At 43.6% G+C, this 25371-nt stretch overlaps 1 protein-coding gene across 2 annotated transcripts in view; it reads right to left on the bottom strand.

Annotated features, from left to right (window-relative positions):
- The window catches only part of NUP93 (nucleoporin 93), a 110262-nt gene extending 87664 nt beyond the window's left edge, over window positions 1-22598 (bottom strand). The window contains exons 1-3 of one of the 2 annotated variants that reach the window (XM_032323988.1): window positions 22482-22588; window positions 20552-20622; window positions 2796-2988 (exon numbers count right to left, since the gene is read on the bottom strand). In XM_032323988.1, the coding sequence (XP_032179879.1) occupies window positions 2796-2974 (179 nt within the window). In that variant the 5' untranslated portion in view covers window positions 2975-2988; window positions 20552-20622; window positions 22482-22588. Of the gene's footprint in view, window positions 1-2795; window positions 2989-20551; window positions 20623-22481 lie in introns of both variants that reach the window. The other variant, XM_032323987.1, reaches the window with a different exon arrangement.
- Window positions 22599-25371: the final 2773 nt, after the last annotated feature.

Genomic DNA, 25371 nt, shown 5'->3' with positions numbered 1-25371 from the left:
AAAGTGTTTGGCATAGTGCCTGCCAAAGAGCAAGTGCTCAAAAAGGTTGCTTAGTAGTATTACCACAAGTAAAGTAGTGATTGACTGTAAAACTTTGGGCAAATAAATGTTCATATATGCTTCGCATGAACATGGAGAAAAGTGTGAAAGAAGCAGCAAATCAGTAACACTGGTTACCTTGGGGGATAAAGTTAAGGAAAGAGAGTGATTGCTGGCTTTCTCTTTGTACAACTCTAAGATGTCTGGCTTCTGAGTCTGGAAAAATCCAATGAGGCATCTCTGATTGGGAAAAAAGGGGGATGCAATTGAAAATGGGTACCCAGGGAGGGCTTCACAGCTGTTGATGATATTCCATGTCTTCACTGGGCAACACGTAATTCATTTTATTATTATTTACACCAGGAGTCAGCAAACTTATCCTGTAAAAGGCAGACAGTAAAAATTCCAGGCTCTGCAGGCCATACGGTCTCTGTCATAACTACTCAACTCCGCTATTGTAGCACAAAAGCAGCACAGACAATACATAAATAAGTGTGGCCATGTTCCAATAAGACTTTAACAGGCAGCGGGCTGGATCTGGCTCATGGATCATAGGCTGACAACCCCTGATTTACACCTTTATATATGTTATGCATAGTCTTCTTTATGTGTGAAGAAATTTAACAATTTAAAAATATCAAACACACATGCAAAAAAGCTTTCAAATCTGTTCCTCAAAATGAAAAATCCAAAAAGTATATTTAAACAAATGAATTCAGCACAGAACAATTCAATCTTAAATCTACAATCTAATCTTAACTAAAATCTTAAAGACACATTTTCTTCCAAAATTTATTTCATGTAAATTTTTTTTTCCTACTCAGTTCGCTCCTCTGCCTTCACCCTGTACTAAAATATTCACATCACACTTTATGTCTGCCTATCAAGGTGGAAAAATACAGTCATCAGCCCTTTGGTTTCTTTTTAAGCACCTGCCCCACCCTATACCCATTCTTTCAATGTTCCAACTTCTTCCTCCCTAAAATAATGAATTTAAGGTAGAAAGAAATGAGGAAGAATGGAAATTTACAAGAAAGAGAGCATGACTGATAATTGTTACCAAGAAAACATTTTCCCTTTTTGCTCTTAATAGGCTGTAAAGCTGATGCAATTAAATTATAACTATAGCAACTCAGCTGGCATCACGGTCCTTTTGCTCCCGCAGCATCCTTGCACACAAGCATAGAGCCTGCATGCTCAAGACTGAGGGTACCTGCAGGCAGTCAGGAGCAAAAAAAAGGAGCCTGCAGGAGGACAAGTAAGCAGAGATGTCTAAAGGCTGGTGGGGGTGTTGGTGAACAGCGGCAACTGGCTGGATTTAAAAAAAAAAAAAAAAAAAAAATCCCTGTCAGGGTTCCTCTGATGTGTCTTTGCCAACACCGATGGAACCAAAACTAACTAGTATCTTAAAAAATAAAATTCTGGGGAGACCTACAGAAGAATTCCCACAACATCCTTACTAACTCAGCGAAGCAGCCAAAGCATTCAGCTTTCAAGATTAGTTGGGAAAAGAATGTAGCCTTTATGCTCACTCTTGTGACATTTATTACATACCCAAAATAACGTCCCCGTGGAAACATCAGCACTTAGATCTTTCTCAAGTTCAAGCAATGAAGACGAAGAAGACAAATGACAATTTCCCACATCTCCCACAAAGGATCTCAGTGATTTTCCAGACCCACTGAGGTCACAAGTACCAGCACCCTTCCACCCTCCCCCGGCCCTTCCATCGGGGCTAAAAGAGCATGTGCTCTGGAGCCAGCCTCCCTAGCTTTGAGTCTTGGCTCAATACTCAGTTGTGCCATCTGACAGTTACCTGCCCTCTCTGAGCCTTAGCTGTTCAACTGTAATCAGGGGACAACAGTCCTAATATTCATTATGAGGATCAAGCAAACTCTGAAGTCTAGCCAAGTTTCTGACACACAGTAGTCATCAGTAAATCACAATTCTTATGGAAAGCAACAAGGTTTTTTTGTTTCTGTCTCCCCAAATTAAAAAGTTCCTTGAGGCAAAAACCATGTCTAATTCATGGATGTAGCCCCAGAAATAGCCCAGGATTGGCTAGTGGGGCCTCCAACACGTAACTGTGAAATCAAGAGCCCACTATTGATACTGTATGACAGCAGAAGCCACTGGCTGGCCAGACAGACAGACAGACAGCATTTTTCTTCAGCTGCACTCTTGGGGCTGCCCACTCTCCCATTCCATGTTCACCTGGGAGGTACTATGTGTCCAAGGTCTTGGAGAAGCAGCTTTGGGGGTCGCTAATGATGACCAGACAGAATCACCCCCACTTGGATGGCTCTTCATCACTGACTGCTCGTCAATTTCTTCCGAGTGCACTTAAAAACTATGCTAATCTCTGAGTGTTCCCGGGCTTTGAAGGTAACACTTATCTGTGTAAACCACACTTACTAACAGTAAAAGGAGCCATTTATGACCCAATGGTCAGCAAACTCAATCAGGAACTACTGTAACGGATTTCTGTGTGACAAAGCTCTGTATCCTTTCCCATCCTGATCATCTCTGCCTGTGACGTGGGCTCAGAGCTTGGTGAGGCAGACAAGCTGGAAAACCTGGGGGCAGGGAGACAGAGCCTGGCTGCTGACCTTCTTACAAAAACCTTCCTGAATTCCCAAGAATCAGGCTTGTGTCTGTCATTTACAGACTGCATCTTAATTCAAGGGAGGAAAAGAAGAATCGGATCCTACCCCTGAGCCACCCAGCAGCAGCACAGCCTCCCCACCAGTACTCACGCCTTGACATCTGCTGTCTCCTGGGACGTGCGTGTGAGGGTACGGGAACGCAGGCGCTCGCCCGCCTGCTGGATCTCCTGTAGGTTCCGTTCCACATGGGGAAGCTCTGAGATGCCCTCAGTCTCAGCAGCAAGCTGTTCAGCTTGCTGAAGGAGCTCACCAAACCCCTCAGTATCCATTGGAGTTGCAGATCCTAGATGGGGAAGGAAAAGAAGAGACCTAAGGAGTAGACAGGCTTCGAATGCTGCCCGAGTCTGTTATAAGGTAAATGGAACACGAGGAATTTTTGTACACAGACAAGGAGACAGCTCATCAACAAGCAGGATTTGTTCCTGAACAGAGCCCAAGAACAGGCCTGACAGAAAATGAGTCAGACTGTGAAGAAATAGATCATTTCTGTGCATATTGACAACCCCAAGATTGATTCCTGCCACCAGAACAAATACAAAGATACTAAGCTACAGACCAGAATTCCTGCCTCCTTCCATAGACTCAAAGCTGACTAGGAAATGGAAACCACAGTGGTGACCTCTGGGAGCCTAAAGAACCACCACCCTGCACCTCCTCTTCTTCTACCTTTCTTAGAAAGACCCCACCAGGGGTACCTGGGTGGCTCAGTGGGGTGAGCCTCTGCCTTCGACTCAGGTCATGGTCTCAGGGTCCTGGGATCGAGCCCCACATTGGGCTCTCTGCTCAGCAGGCAGTCTGCTCCCCACTCTCTCTGCCTAACAAATAAATAAAATCTTTAAAAAAAAAAAAAAAAAGAAAGAAAGAACCCACCATCCAGAGGATGGGGCAATTTACAAGGCCCTAATCTCATATGATTCTCAACAACTCTATGAGGCTCCTGAGTGGACAGGAGAAGCAACTAAAATCCACAGAGCTGTCAGGTGCCCAGGGTAGTCTCGGTGGCAATGTGGTTGGACAGACACAGGAACACAGGTTTCCTGACTAATACTGTTATTCTTACACACCTGCTCCTGCACTTTTTAAAAGTCTTTTAAAATTCATGTTCGAGTGTCCATTCACACATTCTTTAGCTTACAAGGTTACTGAGCAGAGATCTATGTCTGCTAGTTATGGATGACATTCAGGACATTATAAGACTTTAATTGTTACTATATCTACTACTTTTAGAAATGCCATTGCTGGGGTGCCTGGGTGGTTTGGTCCATTAAGCACCTGACTCTTGATTTTGGCTCATGCCATGATCTCGGGGTCCTGAAATCAAGTCCCTTGTCTGGCTCCATGGTGGGCGTGGAGCCTGAGTAAGATTCTCTCTCTCCCTCTCCTGCTGCCCCTCCCTTACCCCTCTCTAAAAAAGAGAAAAAAAATGCCGTTGTTACTAATAATTATACTAATATAAATAGCAGCTGGCTTCTAGACCATAAATATTAACAAGACCACCTGTTTCTCCAACAGAGTAAAGTCCTATGAACAGTGTTGCTATTTAAAGGTTATTACACATTTATGAATCTTAAACTGTACCATCCTTGTGTAAGATTCTTGACCAAGAGTATGTTTTCAACTCTACCACTACTTAAATCAACAGAACATAAACAGGATCAGCATCTTTAAAAAGAAAATTTACATTGTTAAAAGGTCAACAAAATTACTCTTTATGAAAAACAATTCAATTCTTTAAATAGCGGCTCTCCTTGATCATACTTTTCTTCATTTTAAACCCATGCCTTGCACTGCACCTCTGAAATACCACTGCTCTACAATAGTAGCTAAAATCATGATATAATACATAATTATATCCCAGCTATAAAGCAAAGGTTAATGTTAAAAGGGCACGGCTATCACCATAAATCCACAGCAGGAGAATGAGAACTTTTTAAAATGGACATTGAAAGACATTAACTTTAAAGGTAAAGGCACAAGGTTAAAACAAAAGTAGCTAAGTGGGGGTAAACATAAAAACACTTCAGTTTTCTCTAACCTTTATAGACAAAAAGCCATATACACACTAACTCTTTTCCTGAAGTTTCTAGATAATCATTGTTTTGTTTTGACCCAGTAGAATGAGGCTGTAAATGGCCATCTTTACCTACAGGAAAATGGGGCTGGCAGAACAAGGAACATATTCTCCTGAACAGAAGAAAGAAACGAGTATTTTAAAACAGCTCCTGTCTGATAGAGAAATGGTTTTCCTCAGAAACCAACAGAAGCCAATAACATTCTACCAACAGAAACAACGATTACTCACCAGAAACGGGAAAGAAAACTAATATGCTCCCCCTTATCCCCCACCCCTTTTTACTGTAAGATAAAAATAATTTGTCTAACAGAGCCAAGGAGCAGGAAATACTTCTTTTCTTTAATAAGGAAAATTTTAGAACCCCCCCCCCAAATAAACAGCTGAATGAAACAAACCTAAGTTTAAAAAAGAAAGAAAAAAACAGGAAAAATACATCTAACATTCTGCATCCAAGCCAGATAAATTCAGACAAAGGAAATGTTCAAATGACCTTCTCAAATGATCTGCCCATACAAACACTAATAGAGTGATGAAGCTGAATATAAATAATAAGTGCAAAATAAAAGTCATGATTTACTTTAATATGGTCCAGTAAATAAATGTTTTAAAGATTTATTTATTAAAAAATAATAATAATAAATAAATATTATTTATTTGACAGAAAGAGAGCACAAGCAGGGGAAGCCAGGGCAGAGGGAGAAGCAGTGAGCCGTGGAGCTGGGAGCCCAATGTGGGGCCTCAATCCCAGGACCATGGGATCATGACCTGAGCAGAAGGCAGACGCTTAACTGACTGAGCCATCATCCCGTGAGCTCTGATCTTTGTCAACAAAACCTGTTCCTTGGCCTTCTCAGCGTAGAGCCGCCACTCTTCAGCTGTTTGGGCCAAAATCCTTGAAAGCCTCATCCAGACCACCAAAGCCTTTCAAATCTACCTGTAAAATGTACCCAGAATCTACTTCTTCCCACCACCTCCACCCACTCAAGTCACTATCACCTCTTCCCTGGCCTCCTGGCTTTAGCCCTTGCCTCCTATAATCTATATGAACCTTTCAAAGGATCCTTCCTCTGCTTAAACCTCTTGTACAGAGTGAAGCCCTACACAACAGCCTTACCTCCTCTTACCTTCCAGACTCCTCTCCAGCCCTGTCTCCTTTTCCTTTCCTGGGCTCCAGTCACCCTGGGGCCTCCAAGTCAATCCACCAGTGGGTAAGGGAGGCACATTCCTGCCCTAGAGCATTTGTACTCTTTGTCTCCTCTATCTGGAATGCTCCTCTCCCAGATACACTCAAAACTGATTCCCTGTCTCTCTGTTTCAGCTAAACTGTCACCTTACCTTTGATGCCAGCTTAGAACAAAATACTTAAGAGTATAATCTGCAACCACCCCTAGCACTCCCTTATCTCCCTTACTGTCTGTCATTTCTGCTAGAATGTAAGCTGCACAAGGACAGGGATTTTGTGTGTGTTTTGTTCACTGATATATCCCAAGCTTCTAGAACAGTGCCTGGCACACAGTAGGTGCTCATTTGTTGAATGAATAGGAGGAGCTTTATTCTTCCATTTGTGGATAGTCTGTTCTTCTTGAAGGCTTCCTGCACTCTCCTGCCAAATCAGCACCCACTGGCAAGCAAAGACCAGAGCAAAAACATTCCCTTCCGACTACCAACTGATACTTAACATTTCTGAGGCTGCACAGCATAAGGCAGTGACAGTAAAAATGGCATGAATTCAGATCGCACTTGGTCCAGACTGGTACTTTCCCTCTAAATACCCAGACAAAAACCAACGGTATTTTAGAGGGAAAAAAACAGACAACACCCACCCCCCCCCACCCCTGCCCGGCAGTTTTCAGGTGAACAGAATTCCAAACCAAAAGAATAAATACATGTACATAAAGAATTTCATTATACAACTTCAGAGAAGAAAACAAGCTTGTTCCATGTCTGTCTGAGAGAAAAGAGCTATATATTTAATATAATACTTGGGAAAAAAACTGGATCTGTCCTGCATTATATATAACTCACCCAGTGGAAATTAATTTATAAGTTATTAAAGTTTCCAAACTGTACTTTGATGTAGTCATCATCCCATTTCATTAAAATTTTTAAATTTATGGTCAATTTCATAAATTTAAGGACAATTCTTACCTCCTCCACAAAAATAATATCGATTCAGTCATAAAATATATGGGTTAAACCAACCAAATATCAGTTTTGACTCAGGAAACTAAAAGCTGATCATGAAAACAACCTCACTAGCTTTGTCCAAGAGAGAACTTGAGGGTGGGAGGAATGAGCTTTGTGTTGGAAAATCTGGACAGGACAGAGATGATGCCAGCTGCACCCTTGATGAGCTATGGAGGCGGAAGCCAGGAAGAAGCCACCCGGAGGACCCAAGGAAGTGGAATGCAGAACAGTCAATGCAGCAAGATTGGGGCTAGATGGGAAAAGGCTGGCACCAGGGCTCCTCCGCCATCAATGACTGAGGCTGACTGAAGATGCCTTTGGAAATCCTGAGAGGTGCTTCAGAGAGCACCACAGGGTACTAAGGCCCTGGCATCAAACCTGTCCCATGCCACTTAGCAGAAGTCCTACTGAGCCTCCACAGGCCTCCTCAAACACCACAGCAAACAAAAGCTTTTAATAGGAAAGCAAAGGTATCACTGCTGTTAGAAAGCAAGACTGGGTACTCTTGGGGGGAGGGGGCCAATGTGACAGAAGGGAGAGTTCTGAGAGGCTGGTAATTTTCTGGGTTTTTTTTAGCTGAGTGCTGCTTAACAGTGTGTTCACTGTGAAAAAATTCACTGAGATGGACTCAGGATTTGTGCACTTTTCTGAATGTGTATCACACTTCAATAAAAAACTTACTCCTAAAATGAAAAATAATAACCCATGGCTTTTCAGAGGCTACAGCAGGACACCCATGATGTTAGAAATAAGAAATGCTCTTTGTGCCAAGTTTCCATAATCCAGATCTCTTCACCACATGCAGAGGATGCTAAGAAAATTAACCAGAGAAAAAAATTAAAGCCCACAAGGTTTAGAGACCGCTTGTACCTACGGCTAAAATCAAGAGCTGAGCAGACTTCCATTTCTTCAAATTAGCCAGCACTCACCTGTCATTCAGTGTCCAAAAACTGCCCCTTCTAGGCACATAAACATTCTTAAATGAGAGGGGGGAAAAAGTCTCTAAATTGCATATAGGATGAAATGAACTAGACAAAAAGGCAGAGCAAAAATGCATCAAATAATTTCAGTTCACTTGCTATTAATACATCTTAATTATGAAAAAGATGGTGATTTTCACATTCTCAATATAACTATGTTAAATATTTAATCAAGCCAGAAAAGAGTAGTGTAGTATAATAAAAAATTTATTTGGTCTTTGTCCTAGTTCTGGCACAAAGTTCCTAAAACCCTTAGATTATCCTGAGGTTAGGAGTCTTACCTCTGGGAATGGAAAAGGGACTACAGATGAAGCGCTACAAAAACTTTTTTAAAGATGAGATTTGATGAGCTTCCGGGTTGGGGACCACATGCTGGGTCACACACTCCACTCGTAGGGACCTTCCAGAACCCGCCCTCTGTATCTCAGACTGCTCACCTGTATACTTTATAATAAACTGGTAAACGTAAGTATAAATATTTCTCTGAGCTCTGTGAGGCTCTTTAGCAAATTAATTGAACCTAAAAGAGAGGCTTGTGGGAACCTCTCATCTACAGTCAGTAGCTCAGAAGCACAGGCAACAACCTGGCCTCCTGATTGGCTTCTGAAAGGGGCAGGAGTCGGTGGCTACTCTTGTGGGACTGAACCCTTAACCAGTGGGATCTGATGCTGTCTCCAGGTACACAGTGTCAGAAATGAGTTAAACTGTAACAGCCAGCTGGTGTGCAGAAAATCTCAGAATTGCCTGACATGTGGAAAACCCACACATCGGGTGTCAAAAGTGAAGCTCTATAGTGGTAAAGCAGAATAGTGTTGAAAGTGAAGGAAACACACCAAGAGTATTTTTCCCTTGCAAATGGATAATTAAATATTCAAACTGCTAACACTTCTAGATCATTTTACATCAGTATTCTCAGAGTGGCCCCTTCAGGATTTTGCAGATGGTCTGATTCTTAGTTTCTTACAGTATTCATGCTTATTGTATTAAAATGTCTACACATCTGTTTTCTGGTATTAATTATTAGTTCATTAGTGTCTTTTCTTCTAAAGCATCAGCCACAAGTAGAACACGTCTTCCCACTTTTCCAGGGCTTTGTGGGCTCCCAAGCTGGGGAACCACTGAGCGCTTTAAAGACCACTGGGTCATCACAGAAATGGCTGTAATGCACTAGCTCTCTTGAAATAAGCCCATGTGACTTTCAGGATATACTTCCAAAAATCAGCACCTTCAGTGCCTCAGAGCTGAAAGAAAACAAAGTTAAGTATGAAAGAGCCTCATAGTCATCTATCCTAGACCTGTCTACCAAGCTTTTCCCAGTTTTTAGCCTTTGAGACTGGCATCCTCGGGCAAGGGTCAGCAAGCTTTTTCTGTAAAGGACTGGACAGCAAATTATTTTAGGCTTTCGGGGCCATTCTCTGTTGCAACTGCATAATTGTGCTTGAAACTGGATAACACGTAAACAAATGAGCATGGCTGTGCTCCAATAAAATTTTAATCATGGCCAGTCACATATGAATTTCGTATCATTTTCACCTGCCACAAAATATTCTTCTTTGAAATTTTTCCCCAAAGATTTAAAGATGTAAAAACCCTTGTTAGCTTCTCAGGCCTACAGGTTATAGTACGCCAACTCCCACTTTGCCTACGGTATCTGAGCTAGACTTGGTACAGTGCTTATCCTGGTTCGGTAAACCTGGTTCAGCGCTTACTGGCTATGTGCCCCTGGCAGAGCCACCCTCACTAGACCTGAGCAGTTAAAACACTGTGTAAAGGTTACCACAACAGGCCCATTGTCATTCCCCTCCCCTCTTTAAGCTGTTTATTTAAAGACTATATTTGGGGAAAGAAATCTGTTTCATACATGAAATCTATCCAGGAAACGTTCTTTTGACCTAATGCACAGAATGACAGAGACAACTCTCTGCCCTTTTCTAGTGCAGAGCAACATATCAAACCCAGGTGCATTTTTCCTTTTCCTTATCCATGACCCACAATGCAAATAGGACAGTTACCCAAGGAATACGAAGGGGTAACAAAGAGATGAAAAGAAATAGCAAGGACCTCTGTCTTCCCTTCAGTGTTAAAGGAATCTATCTCAGTTCACTGAACAGGCAAATGACACCAACTATTTTCCCTGCAGAATTTCAGTACACTCAAGCAATAGTTGTAAGTACCCACTGTGAAATTCTAATCTTACCACACACCCAAATATACCTCTTTCAACTACAAAGATCCTGCAATCTAAAAAATGCACTTTTAACACTGCTATGTTTTCATGGATGCTGTCAGAGAGGGGAGGGGATTTTTTAGATATGTCAGAGGAAATAACTAGGGCTAGTCATACCTCTTTCTTGAAAATATTCAACAGTGTTATTCTTTTTGCAATTATTTTTAAAAGGTTTTTGTGACAGTAAGATAAAATATACACACACAAACAGATATATATACACATATATTTTAAACAGAATGGGAAAACAGGAGAAGACTGGACTTTGAATCTCCTGGTTTGAATCTACTATGTTCACTTACCAGCTGAAAGTGGGTCGATTTACCCCTGGGATAAAATCCAAATCTCTCAATTTCCTCATCTATAAAGAGGAAATGATCATCCCTATCTACTTCAAGGGGTTGATGATACACAGAAAGGATTTTATAAACTCTACTGATTTATATCATTGTAAAACATTCTTTTAGCTTTTATTCCAAAGTTGCCAATTTGGCAACATTTTGTCATTTAATTATAAATATCTCTGCTTCAAAAATCTTCTAGGAAATATTTGATACCAAATTATAACTTATTTAAGCACAACTTCCTATCATTCAGTAAGAACTTCTGGAAGACAGTACAATTTTTAAATGTCTATTACCTATTATCAAATCTGATTTTTATTAGAACTCCACATTTCCACAGCAAAGGTATGATTCAAAAGAAATTTAGCATTGAATTTTGAGTAAAAATCTTGCCCCCAAACCTTATTAATTGGACTTGATAGGATTAAAACCCAAGAAAAGTGTTCAATATTCAACCCCAAAGATTAATAAGGGAAGCCTCGCTTGAGGTATCAAAAGCTTAAGACTGATTCTGCTTTCCTCTCTTCTTTTGAAAATGTAAACTATGATTAGATGACTGTATCACTCCACTTTTTGCTGTATCTGTCAGCTGTCATTTGTAACAACAACCAAAGAGAAAATTACATCTTAATAGATACTACTGTTTCAGCCGCCTTTAGGAAAAGGAGGAAAAGGAGCAAGAAAAAAAATCTGTTGTGGATAATTCTTTCTAGTCCTGTGAGACTAAGTAAGAGAGTTGGATGTAATCATTATTCAGAAGGTAGACTTCTGGAGAAAACAAAGAACTAAAATATCCTAGACAGAAGAGAAACTAAAGACCTGGGTGATTCAGTATTAGTACTGGCCTGCGTTGACTCAGTGTTTGCAGTTAAGGAAGGCAAAGTATCAGCTTTCCCGATACATAAAATGCCTCTTGTATTTCATCTCCAATGAGCAGAGGTACAACCTGGCATTACAGAGAAACATGAAGTATCCACATAGGGAACTTTCTGATAAACTCTCAGCTGTCCAGTGGGCTGTCCAATCCAATAGCAGAGAAGAAGCTGGGCCTGGAATGCAAGAACTGTGTGCTGCAGCCTGGCTTTATTCCACACCAGCCTCTGACCCTGGAACTAGACCTTCCCGGGCCCTTTCCCCTTTCTGGATTCCAGTTCCATCACCACTAAGATGAGGGGGTTGGCTCAGGTAACTTCTTTTTTTTTTTAAGATTTTATTTACTTGGGGCGCCTGGGTGGCTCAGTGGGTTAAGCCGCTGCCTTCGGCTCAGGTCATGATCTCAGGGTCCTGGGATTGAGTCCCGCATCGGGCTCTCTGCTCAGCAGGGAGCCTGCTTCCCTCTCTCTCTCTCTCTCTCTCTCTCTGCCTGCCTCTCCATCTACTTGTGATTTCTCTCTGTCAAATAAATAAAATCTTTAAAAAAAAAAAAAGATTTTATTTACTTATTTGACAGACAGAGATCACAAGTAGGCAGAGAGGCAGGCAGACAGAGAGAGGAGAAAGCAGGCTCCCTGCTGAGCAGAGAGCCTGATGCGGGGCTCGATCCCAGGACCCTGGGACCATGACCTGAGCCAAAGGCAGAGGCTTTAACCCACTGGGCCACCCAGGCGCCCCAGCTCGGGTAACTTCTAAGACTTGCTCTTCATGAACAATCTACAAATGCAGAATATTTTAAGTTTGGTTTTTAAATTTACTTCATGTGTCCTTGGAAGGAGCAGCCTCATTTTAGTGGTGATGGAAACTGTCTGTGTATAGAACCTTATGAACGACACCAGCCTCATCTTACAACTGGCATAAGCAGGGGAAGATCACCCAGTTAGCTTCTAACTCTAACCTCTTTGGCTCTGGCTCTTCTCTCTAAACCAATGTTTCTCAACTAGGGGCAATTTTGCCTCCCCAGAAGTCACCAGCAAAATCTAGAGCACTTTTGGTTGTCACAATTCAGGGTGACAGGCCATAGGCTACTGACATCTAGCAGGTAGAGGCCAAGGGTGCTGCCAAACATTCCAAAATGCACAGCATAGCCTCTACAACAAAGAATTATCTAGTCCCAAATAACAGTGCTGAGGCTGAGTGGCCCTGCTGTAAACCGAAGAAGGCTTCTTGTCCTGAGGGTATGACACCACATAAAAGGTACCAGGAACACCTGGAAATATATGCATACTGTTTTTCTTAATATAAGGAAAGCACTACAGCTTTAATTGGATTCTAGTAAGTCTGAGTCTTCCACCACCACGAAATAATCTTAAAACCACCATATTATACAATATTCTCTCATTTGGGATTTTTATGGTGGTATATTCACATCCTGGTATATCACACAGCAACAGAAAAGACTGAACTACAGCTACATGGAATATGGATAAATTTTGCAGACACAATGGTTAACTAACTCAAGCAGCCGAACTTATTTAAAAAAACAAACATACTGCAAGATTCCATTTATAGGGATTTTAAGAACAGAAAAACTAGATCTATGTGCTAGAAATCAGAGCACTAGTTATTACAGTGTGGGAGTGACCGAATGGAAAGGAACACAAGAGAACTTTCTGGGTGCTATAGACTGTAATGGTTCCCTCCAAAATTCCTATATCGAAACCCTAAGACCCAATTATGATAGTATCTGGAGAAGAGGCCTTTGGAAGGTAATTAGGTTTAGATGAATTCATGAAGATGGGGCCCTTCTGAAGGGATCTGTGTCCCACTAGAGACACCAGAGGCCTTGCTTCCCACCCAGGCCCCTACACTGCATTCATCAGGAAAGAACAGGTGAGCACATAGTAGAGAGCAGCCATCTAAAAACCAGGAAGCAGACAAACCATAAGTGACTTTTAATCTCACAAAACAAACTGAGGGTTGCTGGGGGGAGGGGGTTTGGGAGAAGGGGGTGGGATTATGGACATTGGGGAGGGTATGTGCTTTGGTGAGTGCTGTGAAGTGTGTAAACCTGGTGATTCACAGACCTGTACCCCTGGGGATAGAGTATTATGCCTCCATCAGAAAGGATGAATACCCAACTTTTGTAGCAACATGGACGGGACTGGAAGAGATTATGCTGAGTGAAATAAGTCAAGCAGAGAGAGTCAATTATCATATGGTTTCACTTATTTGTGGAGCATAACAAATAGCATGGAGGACATGGGGACTTAGAGTGGAGAAGGGAGTTGGGGGAAATTGGAAGGGGAGGTGAACCATGAGAGACTATGGACTCTGAAAAACAATCTGAGGGTTTTGAAGGGACGGGGGGTGGGAGGTTGGGGTACCAGGTGGTGGGTATTATAGAGGGCACGGATTGCATGGAGCACGGGGTGTGGTGCAAAAATAATGAATACTGTTATGCTGGAAATAAAATAAAAAAAAAAATGTAAAAAAAAATAAAAATAAAAAAAAATAAAAACCAGGAAGCAGGTCCTCACCAGGACTCAATCACCATGGGACTCTGATCTCAAGCCTTCCAGCATCCAGAACTATGGCAATATAAACGTTGGCTACTGAAGCCACCCAGACCATGGTATTTTATTCTGGCGGCTTACTCTAAGCGCTGGGGTACTGGAAATGTTCCATATCTCAGTATAACTGGTGGTCACGTGAGTGAATACGTAAAATTTCACTGAGCTATACACTTAAGGTCTGTTCACAGATAATTCATAGAAAAGCAAGAAACATAAGCACAGCAAGAAACATAGCATCATCTCCAGAAAGCAATGGGAAGAGTTAGGACTTCTCATTTTATACCCCTCTGTCAGTCTGAATTCTTTTCCATAGCTAGATGTGACCCTGTTTAATTTTAAATAACTTGTTAATTTCTAAATTGCTCTAAACCCTTTGTTTTAATGTGTTTGTCTGGCCACTGGCCCCAAATCTTCAATGGCAATGACTATCAAATCCACAATCCGACCCAGAACTTCCAGGCACCGTCTTTGCGTTTCCACTCCAGCACATAACTGTCACACCTGGCACATCTCAAAATGATGCAGTCACCCACCATCACCACCACCCCCACTGCCTTCCTCATCTCCTCCTCTCTGTCCCCTGGCTTCTTTCTCTCTCCCTCTGTTACTTGGGTTCTTACTCACCCTTCTCCTTTACATCCGTACATGACCTCAGAATGTTTATTTACAGATTTTTTCCACTCTCCAGGCTCAAAAACCAACAAGATGCAGATACATTTTTTGAGAGAAAGGATAGGTATTCCTCATCACCCAAACTCAGGAAACCAAATACTTTATATTCAGCTGACTGGACATCAGTCACTCTCCAAACTTGCTATCCAAACTCTCATTACCTAACAGATTTAAATAGCAAGGGATAGTTGTATTTTTGCAGCATCTTCTAACTATTGCTTTCTTCCCCCAGCTTTATTCAGATATAATTGATACATAACATGGTGTCCGTTTAAGATATATAGCGTAACATATATATTTCTACATGTACTGGGAAATGATTACATAATAAAGTTAGTTTAACCTTGATTCCATCTTCCTCGCCATCAAAGGAGGCCAGACTTCCACCCTTTTAACCCAAGTTCTTGAGACACTAGGACAGGTCTTCAAGCTCCTCCCGCCCCACATCACTCTGCTTGCTGTGGCCGCCTCAATCTTTCTAGCACTTTTCCTAAGTTGCTGCCGCTCAAAAACCCTCCAAGCCTTCCACTCATAGGGATCCAGATGAGGCAATACTTTTGATGACACCCTATGTAATAGTTACCCAATCTGCTCTGCCCCAACCCTCTTTATGTATGCCATGCTGTATGCCCTTGCACATGGCATTTTTCCCAACTAGGGAAAATGTACCCTGAGCTCCAGCCAGCTCCTCCACTCTCTAGTGGGGTGACTGTGGACAAGTTAATTACTCTTGCTGGGCCCATGTATGAAATGGAAAAAGAGCTACATCTCCACACAGCAACCACTCAGCAGACCTTGGCTATTATTATTATTATTATTATTATTATTATTATTATTTTTACCACTAGTTCAACTACTGCCTACCAGATGTTTTTTTTCTCAACACCCACCCCACAAAAGCTCCCCTCACCGAAACTCTTTCCTACTCCATTCACTTATCTGTGTTACAGTTTTCCATGTGGCCAAGCTTCAGTTTTGGTGCTCCCCGGGGTTTCTGCAACCTCCTTATTTCACTTTGGAGTTCTGGTTTTTTCCAGGGGAGGGCTTTTTTTTTTTTTTTTTTTTTTTTTTGGTCAATATGTAGTTGTCTGCTGGTTATTCTGCTATTTTTATGTGGGGACAAAGATCAGGACCTCTTAGCTTACCATTCTGCTGATATCTCTCTTCTTTATTTGTTTTACATTACTGTCTGTTAATATCTAGACCCCCAAACAGCCTGAAGCTTAAAGCATTCTGCAGCTTTTTTTTTTTTTTCAGCTCCAGCGGTGTTCTCAAACAGTAGCTAGATCCCCACAGTCACTGACTGACAGAATAAACTTCTGCAAACTTTGCCAAGAATAGCTAATTGAAATAGGGAAACTGAAGGGACCCTATGAAAGACTGTTCTGCTGCCTTTACTCTTGCTAGGACCTACACCTCAACCTTACACATGCCTTATAATAAAGATAATGTATGCCCCCCTTGTACAGGTCAAGGAGTTAAATGATTTCTCTGGAGTCAAGGAATTAATGATTTCTCTGGAGTCTTCCAGCACAGCAGATAACATCTAAAGAGCGACCAGATAGGGGTATCAAGTATGTTTTCCAGACCACTGGACCACCAAGACCCCAGGCTCCAGGGCACAAGAGACTTATGGAAGACACCTAAACACTCTTCATTTTAACCAGTTCCCAGATGCCTAAAAAGACACAACAGATCTCAATCTTTAATAAAAACCCCAGCCCCCAAAGAAAGATGAGACTCACTCTTCTTCCCTCTCTGAGTCTCTTAGTCTGTACCTACACTCTCTCTGTCTTCAATAAACCCTACTCTTACTTCCTCTCGACTCACATTTGATTTCTATCCCATGCAAAGGTCCCTGAAGGACCTCCTCTGGGTCCTTGGACCCAGCCCTCCGGCACCATAATGACTCCTTATTTTTCAAATTCCTATGCTGACATTGTAACGGCCACAAAAGTTAGAATCCCTTCTTCCTAACTTCCTGTCAAAAATATTTATTAAGCCTCTCCCACGTACTGTTCAAGGCACTGGAGATGGAACTGTGGAAAAAACAGGTAAGACTCCCAGACTCAAAGAACTTTTATGTCAGGAGCGAAACAAACAAACAAACAAAAAAAGACACATGATGCCAAGTATTGATAAGTGCTACAAAAGAGAGGGAGATGTGGTAGAGTGTACAGTGGGACTGCTTTAGCTGGAATGTTCTATGAAGCTTCTTTATAAAGGAAACCATTAGGGCGCCTGGGTGACTCTATCGGTAAAGCATCTGGCTGCAGCTCAGGTGATGATCCCAGGGTCCTGGGATTGAGCCCCATATTAGGCTCTCTGCTCAGTGGGGTGCCTGCCTCTCCCTCTCCCTGCAGCACCCCCTGCTTGTGCATGCTCTCTCTCTGTCAAATAAAGAAATAAAATCTTTTTTAAAATTTTTTAAAAATAAAAATAAAAAGGAAACCACTGAACAAAGACCCAAATCATGTAAGGAGTCAGCTATACTGATATCTGAGGAGAAGAATGTTCTTGCAGAGGAAAACAATGAGTGCAAAAGCTTCAAGACAGAAGCATCTGTAGCACAGGTAAAGAGCCTGCAGCCACATGGCTGAGGTAGAGTGCTGGGAGAAGGGTTAGGGCAGGGGCTAGATGGTACTGACTTCACAGCACAAGGTAATAAGAATGTTGGATTGTAGTCTATATGTGATGGGAACTACAGAAGGGTTAAGCCTTTTTAAAGGCTCGTTCCCACTTCTGCATGGAGAAGAGACAGGGGAGGAAGGGCACAGAGTAAAAACAGGGAGAGCAGTCCAGAGACTGCTCAAGCACCCAGATGTGATACCTGAGAGTAGTGTGGACCTGGATGACAGCGATCTGACTCATGTATACATTTTAAGAATAGAGTCTGTGTAGATATAAATCACTTATGTAGTGTGAGAGCAAAGAAGTCAAACACAAGGCCAAGGTTTTAGGTCTGAGTAACCTGGCAACACGAAGGTGCCACTTACTGAAATGAGGAAGACAGGGAGGGGAGCAGATTTAGACATCAGAGGGATATTATGATGATGACATTAGATTATACAAGCAAAGAGTTTAGATTATACAAGACAAAAAGTCCCATGACGGGAACTCACACATAGCCAGAGCTCAGGAAACGAGGGTTATTTTCACTGTCTTTCGCTCCCTCTCCTAGAGTTCAGGTCTCTTCTTTCCTAAAATAATTCCTCATCGGGGCGCCTGGTTGGCTCAGTGGGTTAAAGCCTCTGCCTTCGGCTTGGGTCATGATCCCAGGGTCCTGGGATCGAGCCCCACACAGGGCTCTCTGCTCAGCAGGGAGCCTGCTTGCTCCTCTCTCTCTCTCTCCCTGCCTCTCTGCCTACTTGTAGATCTCTGTCAAATAAATAAATAAAATCTTTAAAAAATAATAATAATTCCTCATCAATAGGGGAAACTGGGTGAGGGGCAATGGAGTACTCTGTACTAATCTTGCATATTTTCTGTAAATCTAAAACTATTCTAAAATTAAAACTTATTAAAAAAAATCCGGGGCATCTGGGTGGCTCGGTCAGTTAAATGTCTGCCTTCAGCTCAAGTATTGGTTCCAGGGTTCTGGGATCCAGCCCCTATGTTGGGCTCCCTGCTGCCCAACTCGTGCTCTTTCTCTCTAATAAATAGGAAAATCTTTAAAAATAAATAAATAATGGGGCCCCTGGGTGGCTCAGTGAGTTAAAGCCTTTGCTTTCAGCTCAGGTCATGGTCCCAGGGTCCTGGGATCGAGCTCCGCATGGGGCTCTCTGCTTGGCAGGGAGCCTGCTTCCTCCTCTCTATCTGCCTGCCTCTCTGCCTACTTGTGATCTTTGTCTGTCAAATAAATAATAACTTTAAAAATAAATAAATAAAAATAAAAATAAATAAAATTTTTTTTAAAACCCCCAACCCCACATGCTCCTCTAGCTCCCACTCTCTTTATAAAGAGACAGCCATCCTTTGTCATGCCTCATCCATTCATCACGCACTACAACCTAATTTCTGCTCCCCCCACCCCCGACTTCCTGAATTCCTCTGCAGCCACCAATGACCTAACTGCTAAGTCCAATGAACTTTCAACCCTTCCTCTTTCACAGCCTCTGAGACCCTGACCATTCCTTTCTTCCTGAAACACTTCTCCTCTGACCTGAAGACACCGCCTTTTCCTGGTTCTCCTCCTGCTTTTCCAGCTTTTCCCTCCTCTCAAGCCTCCTCTGCTGTGGCTTCTACATCTACCCATCCCTTAAATGCCAAACTTCTATCCTTGGACCTCCTCTTCTCACACTGCATATTTCTTTGGATAAAATCCAACACTGGCCATGGCTTCAACTAGAACAACTACCAGTGGTTATTAATCCTTCGAGCGGCCATCAACTCGGCAATGCAGAGTTCTAATGTTCTTATACACACGTGCACACAAAAGGACCACACACACATTCTTAAAGATACACCATCAGGAGGCTCATAGGACCCCCTCCCCAGAAAGGTCACCCGAACACCTCTGAGGACTATCCGGGCCCAGATGAGAACGCTGATTTATCAAAACTAAAGTATGGTAGAAGCTATTCTGTGTCTGGCCAGCTCTCTCACTTGAGCTGGTATCTCCAATTGTCCCCCTGACAACTGTGCCTGGGATGACCCACAGGCACCTCAAACTACGTATGTCCCAAACCCAACTAATCACTTCTCTCTCCTCTTGGCCACCAATATTACCACATCCTCCTCCTGGGTTTCTAGTCTCCCAGTAAAACAACTGGCATCCAGCAAGCCAGCCAGAGACTACCTAGGAAGTCACTTCAGGGTCCTCTTCCTCCATTCCTGAACATCCAGCCAATCTCCATATCTACATCTCAAACCTTTTGCAAAAGGGAATCCTCATCTCTTTGGCCCCTGCTCTGACCGTCATGCTTTTCTCCTAACTACCTCAATAGTCTAAGCCTTCTGCGTTCCTCTAACTCACCCTCCTCTGGCAAGAATTCTTCCTGAAATTCTCCCCTGCCTTAATCCCACCAGGGACACTGTCTGTCCCCTCCAGAAGTGCTTGTGATCTGACACTGTCACCCTTACCATCCACATCTCTCACGACCCTCCCCCAAAGAGACCCTAGTAAGTCTCTACTCCTGGGGGCACCTCACGCTGTCTCCTCCCTTCATACTCCTGCATATATAACTGCACACTCTGCTATCGCACTCCAAATCTATACTGGCACATGCAGAATGCCCATATATCCTGCAAAGTCAACTAGGGCAGTCCTCCCCACTCCAGGCTCCTCCCATACTATTCTGAACCTTCTATTACTGTTCCTCTCTGGTGGAATAGCTGTAATTATTTCTTCCCATGTCTGTCTACTTCTCTACATGGCCAATTCCTGTAGGGCAGACTGCTCAGCTCTGAAGCCTTAGCAGCCATATTTGGCATTAAATAGGTACCAAATAAATGTCTGATTAGTTAAAGTGGCTTGGTCCCTGAATACACCTTGGGCTCTCGCCTCTGGGTCTTTGCTGACCATTCTCTCTCCTTGGAACATCTGTATTTCCCGTCTATCTTATTTTCTACTTCAGTCCATCAGGAAGCAGATTCAGACACTCAAGCTTACCACTCCTCCACCTGTTCCCACCTTAGGGTCTTTGCACTTGCTCTTCCTGTTCCAGGAATGCTCTCCCACCAGACATTCCCATAACCCACTCTCTCATTTCAATCAGGTCTCTGTTCAGCTATCCTTGTTCTCTTTAAAAAACAGCCCTGACACTACACTCTGTATCTGTGCCTTTATTGTCGAGGGAATTCTCCACAGGAACATCACTTCAATGAGGGCAGGCCTGTTTCATTCACCACTGTATTCCCAAGCCTGTAACCGTGCTGGAGCATTCCTTTATTTCATATTTACTGAGCACTTACTGTGTGCCAGATCTAGGTGTTGAATGTCTATCAAGGAACAAAATAGAGAAAAATCTTCCCCACTTCACATTCTGGAAGGGAACGACAAACAATATACAAGGTATATAAAATATAATTGCTAAGAAGAACAACTAAAGCAGTAAAGGAAAATAGGAACTGGGGAAAGCCTCACTAGGTGACGCCTGAGTAAAAACCTGAAAAAAAGTGAGGAAGCAAACCACATTATTGAACTGCAAGCACAAAAGCCCTAAGGCCAAGCATGTCTGACCCGTGGAAGGGGAGGGTAGAAGAAAATAAGAGTGGGAAAATAACAGTGGGTCAGATTATGTGAAGTCATGTGGATGGCTCACTATAAGGTATTTATCTTTAAATGAGATGGAAACCCATTGTAGGGCTTTTACGTAAAGGAGTGATATGATCTGACCTGTGTTTCAAAAGAACCCTTCTAGTTGCCGTGCCAAAAACAGGGCATAACTGCAAAGGCAGAATCAGGGAGACCAGATGAAAGACTATCTCAATAATCCACGTTAGAGGTGGTGGTGACCTGGCCCAGGGTGGCAAGCACTGGATGTGTGAGAATAAAAGACAGCAGTCAAAGGTGACTCATTAGTTAGAGCCTTTTACGTTACTCGGAAAAAACCAGCAAGAGCAGTTTGGGAGGGGAGATGATGGGAGGCTTACTAGGCCTATCCTGACATGTTCAGTCTGAGTCCCCTATCAACCATCTCAGCTGAGAAGGAAAAGAGGCAGCTGGGCATTGGTCGAGGGAGAGGCCCCCGGATGGAGATACAAATACAGGATCTGTTAGCCTAATATATACGTATTTAAAACTATGAGCTTTGGGGGCGCCTGGGTGGCTCAGTGGGTTGGGCCGCTGCCTTCGGCTCGGGTCATGGTCTCGGGATGCTGGGATTGAGTCCCGCATCGGGCTCTCTGCTCAGCGGGGAGCCTGCTTCCCTCTGTCTCTCTCTGCCTGCCTCTCCATCTACTTGTGATTTCTCTCTGTCAAATAAATAAATAAATAAAATCTTTAAATAAAAAATAAACAAAAAAACTATGAGCTTTGAATAACAATTCACCATCAATGAAAAATCAAAATTTCCCAAAGAGAAATGCACAAAGAATAGACGAAAGAAAAGCTACGATGTCCAAAGACACGCTCTCATGTTCCGCAGACAGAATACAAAGGTGACCCTTGCTCATACTGAAAGGCATTTCAGCCAAAACAAAAAACAAGTGACAGGGGCAAACCGGTACCAGCGGCTCTGTGAATGGGTAAGCCTAACTTTGACCGAAAAATCCCTGGGGTCCGCCCCGTGACTCTTTTAGAGCGACTCGGGTATTGTCTTTGCAGAGGATGAGATGTTATGAGACCCAAGAAAGTGCAGTCTACCTCCAGGTTCTCATCTCTAGCATGTTCCTAGATGGGGAGAAGCATTCCCCTGATGCCGGTACAGAAGACAGGCCAAAGGCTGGGAGAAGCAAGGAGGGTAGTCACCCTCGACCGAAAGCCCCCCGCCCTGGGAGGGCAGGGTTCTACCGCAGGAGACGAGTGAGCAGGCGGAGGGCTATGGCGGGGAGGGGTAGGCTGGGCTCATAGGGCACTGGGTAGAGGGTGGGGGGTGGGGGCGTGGCGCGCCGCGGCAGAGCGCCGTAGTTGCGGGAAGTAGGGAATCAAGGGGCCAAACCTCCATGCTTAGAAAAAGGGCAGAGAGACGGTATTCCCAGGGCGCTGCCCGACGCTATAATGGGGGACAGTTCGACAAGGCGCTGAGTCGCCGGCGTCAGGCGTGCTCGGCTGCCATGAGGCGAACGGGAAGTGAGAGCAGCGTGACTCCGAGCGTGGGGACCGGGCTCCGCCCAGCCTCGGAGCCCCGAGTTCAAGGACAAGCCCCCAAGTGTCAAGGACATGGAGATAGAACACCCTTACCTGACACTGCAACCTTCCCAGCCGCTCCTTCCCGGCTGGAGAACGCGGCCGCCGCTTCTCGCGCCGCTCGCCCGCGCTTCCCGATTGGCCGAGGCCGGCCCTCCCAGAAGCCCTCGCGCGGCGCTCAGACAAATAAACTTTATGGAGACCCGCGGAGGAGAACAAGGACAGGGGCGGGGTTAGGGGCGGGCCCTCTGCTTGAGCTGCCGCGCCCCCACGCCCGGGGCCACGCCCTCACCCTTCCCTAGTGGTTAGAGTTGGCTCAGCAGGGAGAAAGCGAGTGCACAATACCTTGGGTGGATTTCTTACCCTTTACTGATCGCCATCATAGTGACAGGTACTCTTCAATGCGCTGGTGGCACAGTGGCGACCGCGACAGACAGGATCCCTGCCCTAACGGAGCTGTCAAGCTGGTGGGAGAAACAGACTGTAATAAATAACTGGCAGTTTGTAAGGAGGGCTATGACGGAATGAGCAGGATGATGGGAGAGAGAATGCCTTTGTGGTCCCAAGGCCTCTCTGAAGAGGTGCTGAGCAGAAATACAATGATGAGAAAGGGTCAGTCTTGCAAAGCCTTGTTTGCAGAGCATTCCAAGCAGAGGAACAAGAGTGAAGGCTCCATAGGTAAACAAGCTTGGTGTGTGAAGAATAGGAATGCAAAACGTTACAACCTCTTTGGAAGAGAGTATGGAGGTTCCTAAAAATAGAATTTCCATAGGATCCAGCAAGTCCACCTCTGGGTATATACCCAAAAGAACTGAAGGTCTCAAAGAGGTTTGTGTACACCCCTGTTCATAGCAGCATGAGTCACAAGAGCCAAAACATGGAAGTAACCCAAGTGTCCATCGACTGATGAATGGATAATGAAATGTGGTATATACATATGATGGAGTATTATTCAGCCTTAAGAAGAAAGAAAATTCTGACATATCCTATAGCATGGATAAAACTGGAATAAGCCAGAGGCTTAACCCACTGAGCCACCCAGGTGCTCCAATAGTAGTGATTTTGAAGGGCAGAAGGGCTGTTGACTGGGAAGGGAAATGAGAGAATCTTCTGAGGTCTGTCAATGTTCTGTTTCTTAATCTGGGTGCTGAGTTCATGGACGTATTCACTTTTTAAAAATTCATTGAACTGCACATTTAAGATTTGTGTACTTTACAACACATATATTATTCATTACACTACAATAAAAAGTATAAAATAAAGCAAAATATTCTCTACGTTGTGGAATGTTCAATGTTTTGCTCTTGAGAAGTCATAACGCTTTCCCTCCCTCAACTGTTTCCAGTCTGGGACCTTGTTTTATTTCTCTGATCTTCCCCACAATCCCCAGCATGTGGTGCTGGGAAGGAAAGCAAGAAATATTTCTTAAATGACAGAGAAAACCCAGCGCCTTGATTGCCCCCTATCCTGAACCGCGCTGCCAGAGATGGGTTCTTAGTGGGTGGCAGCAAATTACATAAAGCTTCTGGAACTGTGGCTGAGTGATCAGCGATATTCTAGACAAGTCATTAAAAGCTTGAAAGGGAAGCTTCTCACTATGCACGTCAGATGAGTTTTTAAGATTTGTGCCCTTTACTAGATGAAATGACTTCTCAATAAAAAGATAAATACAGGGGCGCCTGGGTGGCTCAGTGGGTTAAGCCACTGCCTTCGGCTCAGGTCATGATCTCAGGGTCCTGGGATCGAGTCCCGCATCGGGCTCTCTGCTCAGCGGGGAGCCTGCTTCCTCCTCTTTCTCTCTCTGCCTACTTGTGATCTCTCTCTGTCAAATAAATAATAAAAATCTTTAAAAAAAAAGATAAATACAGTTCAAATTAAAGAAAAAGTGATTCACCTCTAATATTGCACTTGAACCTTGCAACAACCCAGTGTTGAGCAGAGTAGGGCTGGTCATCATCACATGTTCTGCGGGGAACCTAAACTCCAGGAGGATTAAATGACTTACCCAAGGTTATACAGGTTGGTAGTGGCAGATCAGGGTCTACACTCTCTAGTCTTGGGATGTCGCAGCCAGTGTTTCCTAGTCCAAGAAGGTCGGAGGTGAACTTAGAAGCCTTCATGAACTATGATAAGAGCTATCTAGTGAATTGAGATTGGAACAAATACCATGTTCTCATTAACCAGCAGTAGCTAACTATCAGATGACATCGTGAAGGTGGTGGGATTTATTAAACATCTGGTTGTTTTATTTGTTATTAAACATACTGACTGTTGAGTGAAAAAACCCCATCCTACACATCTCTGCATTGCTGCTGTTTTAAAACAGCTTTGCCGACATCTATCAACTTTGTTGATGTCAAATTGTGCAATTTGTCACTGATGCTGCATTTGCCAAAAGAAAAGTGAATTTGATTGACAAGGCCCCAGGGCTTCTCTCTCTTCCTTTTCAACATTCCAGATGTTTAAAAAAAAAAAAAAAAGTTGGATCCACCCCCAGGAAGACTCATCTGTGGGTGAAAAATATGCCAAAGGAGCTTGAGGGATATGGTTTCAGTTTCTGTAGAAACTTTGCCTCCGAGAGACCCCATCTTCTTGATTGGTTCAAATTACCCTCCGTTTTCGATTGCTGCCTTTCAATGGAACCATCTGTTTTACAGCCCATCTGTCGGGGGCTCTGTTGTGGTTGATTATTAGATGTGTTTGCAGCTGGAGGGGTGGGGGGCGGACTTCAATGACAAAAGATAAGTGTCTCCAAGAATGAAAGTGGGAAATCACTTTTAGAAAGCAGACTTCAGGGGCGCCTGGGTGGCTCAGTGGGTCAAGCCTATGCCTTCGGCTCGGGTCATGATCTCAGGGTCCTGGGATCAAGCCCCGCATCGGGGCTTCCCCTTCTCTCTCTGCCTGCCTCTATGCCTTCTTGGGATCTCTCTTTCTCTCTCTCTCT

The sequence above is a fragment of the Mustela erminea genome, chromosome 19 (genome assembly GCF_009829155.1).
Source record: "Mustela erminea isolate mMusErm1 chromosome 19, mMusErm1.Pri, whole genome shotgun sequence".
Classification (NCBI taxonomy): domain Eukaryota; kingdom Metazoa; phylum Chordata; class Mammalia; order Carnivora; family Mustelidae; genus Mustela; species Mustela erminea.
Note: the sequence above shows the minus strand (reverse complement) of the source record. Positions and strands in the feature narration are given on the sequence as shown.